The sequence below is a fragment of the Geospiza fortis genome, unplaced genomic scaffold (assembly GCF_000277835.1).
Source record: "Geospiza fortis unplaced genomic scaffold, GeoFor_1.0 scaffold450, whole genome shotgun sequence".
In the NCBI taxonomy this organism is placed as follows: domain Eukaryota; kingdom Metazoa; phylum Chordata; class Aves; order Passeriformes; family Thraupidae; genus Geospiza; species Geospiza fortis.
This window is the reverse complement of record NW_005054416.1, coordinates 697519-699480: the sequence shown is the minus strand read 5'-3', so window position 1 is coordinate 699480 and position 1962 is coordinate 697519. Positions and strand designations below refer to the sequence as shown.

At 56.8% G+C, this 1962-nt stretch overlaps 1 protein-coding gene across 1 annotated transcript in view; it reads right to left on the bottom strand.

The window, feature by feature from the left end:
• The window catches only part of ADM (adrenomedullin), a 2504-nt gene extending 701 nt beyond the window's left edge, over positions 1–1803 (bottom strand). The window contains exons 1-4 of the mRNA XM_031061484.1: positions 1699–1803; positions 1004–1117; positions 570–710; positions 6–181 (exon numbers count right to left, since the gene is read on the bottom strand). Coding sequence (XP_030917344.1) covers positions 6–181; positions 570–710; positions 1004–1101 — 415 coding nt within the window. The 5' untranslated portion in view covers positions 1102–1117; positions 1699–1803. The remainder of the gene's footprint in view (positions 1–5; positions 182–569; positions 711–1003; positions 1118–1698) is intronic.
• Positions 1804–1962: the final 159 nt, after the last annotated feature.

The following is a 1962-nucleotide window of genomic DNA, read 5'->3' as shown; positions in this document are numbered from 1 at the left end:
GGGGCTGATCTTGTTTGGGGGGGCGGCATCGTTCCTATCGTTGACGGCCGCCCTGTGGAGCTCGTCGACCAGCCAATGCACCGTGCACGTTCCGAAGCGGCACGCCTTTGTTTGGAAGTGGGGGAATCTGTTAATGCTCTGGCGGTAGCGCTTGACGCGGATGTGAGCATCCTCCCGGTTGCTGCAGGAAGAGAGAGAGCGGGCATGAGAAGAGCGCGGTGGGGGCCCGGAGGAGGGGACCCGGTGGGCGAGGGAAGGGGAGGGTCTGCAGGGCAGGGAGCCCCAGGTGGAGACGGGCTCGTCCCGACGGTGCCCGGCTGCCCCCCAGCAGTCCCGGCTGTGCCCTCCGCGGGAGCAGCAAAGGCGCTACTATCTCCCGCCAGCTAAAGAGCGCGGGGAAATGAAGGCGGGAGGCTGCTTTCAGCGCGATGGGCAGCCCGGGCAGGACCTGCCTCTGGGGCGGGGAGGATCGCCAGCGAGAATAACCCAGAACGCCCGGAAACCAGGGGACCCCGAAACTTTCCACTGCCTCGAGCGAGTGCCCGAGCCCAGGAAGTGCTGGAATTTACCTGGGAGGTGAGACTCGGGAATCCTCTTTCACGTCCTGGGTGCGTATGAGAGGCAGCACGTCGGCGGCTGCCCCCAGCCCTCGGAGCAAGCCCGCAGGCTTCACGTCCCGCTTGGCTCGGCTTAGTGCCCATTTCGTCCATCTGAAAGAGCACAAGGGAAGAGGAGAGCCTGTTATCGCAAGTCTGCAGAGCGGGAGCCAAACCAAATAGATTCGAGGGGCGAAAATCTTTGCCAGCGCCGAGATTTTTTCCTTTTTTTTTTTTCTCTTCTCCTCCCCCCCAATGTTTCCCGAAAGGGCACGAGGCCTTTAAGGAGCTGAGCAATTCCTGCAGGGAATCCAGTGCCTCTGACGGCTGCCGGAGCCAGGCGCGGGGGCTCGGCAGCTCCACGCGCGGCGCGGGGCGCTGGCAGGAGGGCGCGCTCCGATACTCACTTTCTTTTGAACTCTGTCGCTACGTCCACCCGTGCAGCATCCACCCCGAGGAAGGTCACAGAGCCGAGATAGAGCAGGGCTACGTGAACTAGTTTCATTCTGGCTGGGCTCCTGCTGGAAGGAAAAGAGAAGAACTGTAAGCATGCTTGCTCATAAAAGTCAAGTAAGGACTGTCCTTTACTCCTGGTGATTCCAGAGAGCTCCTTCCCTCGCAGAGCCCCCAGGCTACCGGGGACTTTGTGTCTGATATGAACCAGAAGCTAATATTTGCTCAACAACTTATCACAGAGTAAATAACAGAGCCTCCAAAGTTTACGTTTGTCTAGAGTTTAGTTGCAGAGGCGGCTGAAAACCAGCAGGATTTCCAGAATACCCCCAGCGGCTTGCACTAGGATTTAGCAAACCCATAAGATCAGAGAGCTGGCTATCGGACGCATCGTTTCCAAACTCCAGCAAGTGTTTTGCTGCCGGGAAGTTTATTCCCTGATAGCTCCTCGTCCCACTTCACACGCAGAACCAGCTAGGTCTGGATCTTATGTTGTAAACTGCAGCTGATGCCAAGAGCCAGTGCAAGACTCCACAGCATAACTCCAAACTCTTCAAAACAGTCCAAATTTAGTAGAGTTTACTTGCGTTCCACCTCCCCTGAATCTTTTGTTGTTGCCAAGGACGGAAAAAAAAAAAATAGTTCTTACCTGACAGTGAGGATAATCCACTGAGACAAATGTTTTTGTAGTAGCGATCCGAGCTTGCAGGGTTTCCTGAGGAGCGAGAACTCCTCCTTTGTGTGTGTGTGTGTGAAGTAATCACTGCCGAGCTCTGCGCTCCACTGCTCGCTTTTATAGAGAGCGCTGAGAAGTGGGTGGACCTTGGCGTGGCTCGGCGAGCTCTCTCTTGGCACCCCCCCACCCCCACATTTCAAGCACTCCTTAAGCATTCTGACCTGGACTGGGGGCAAC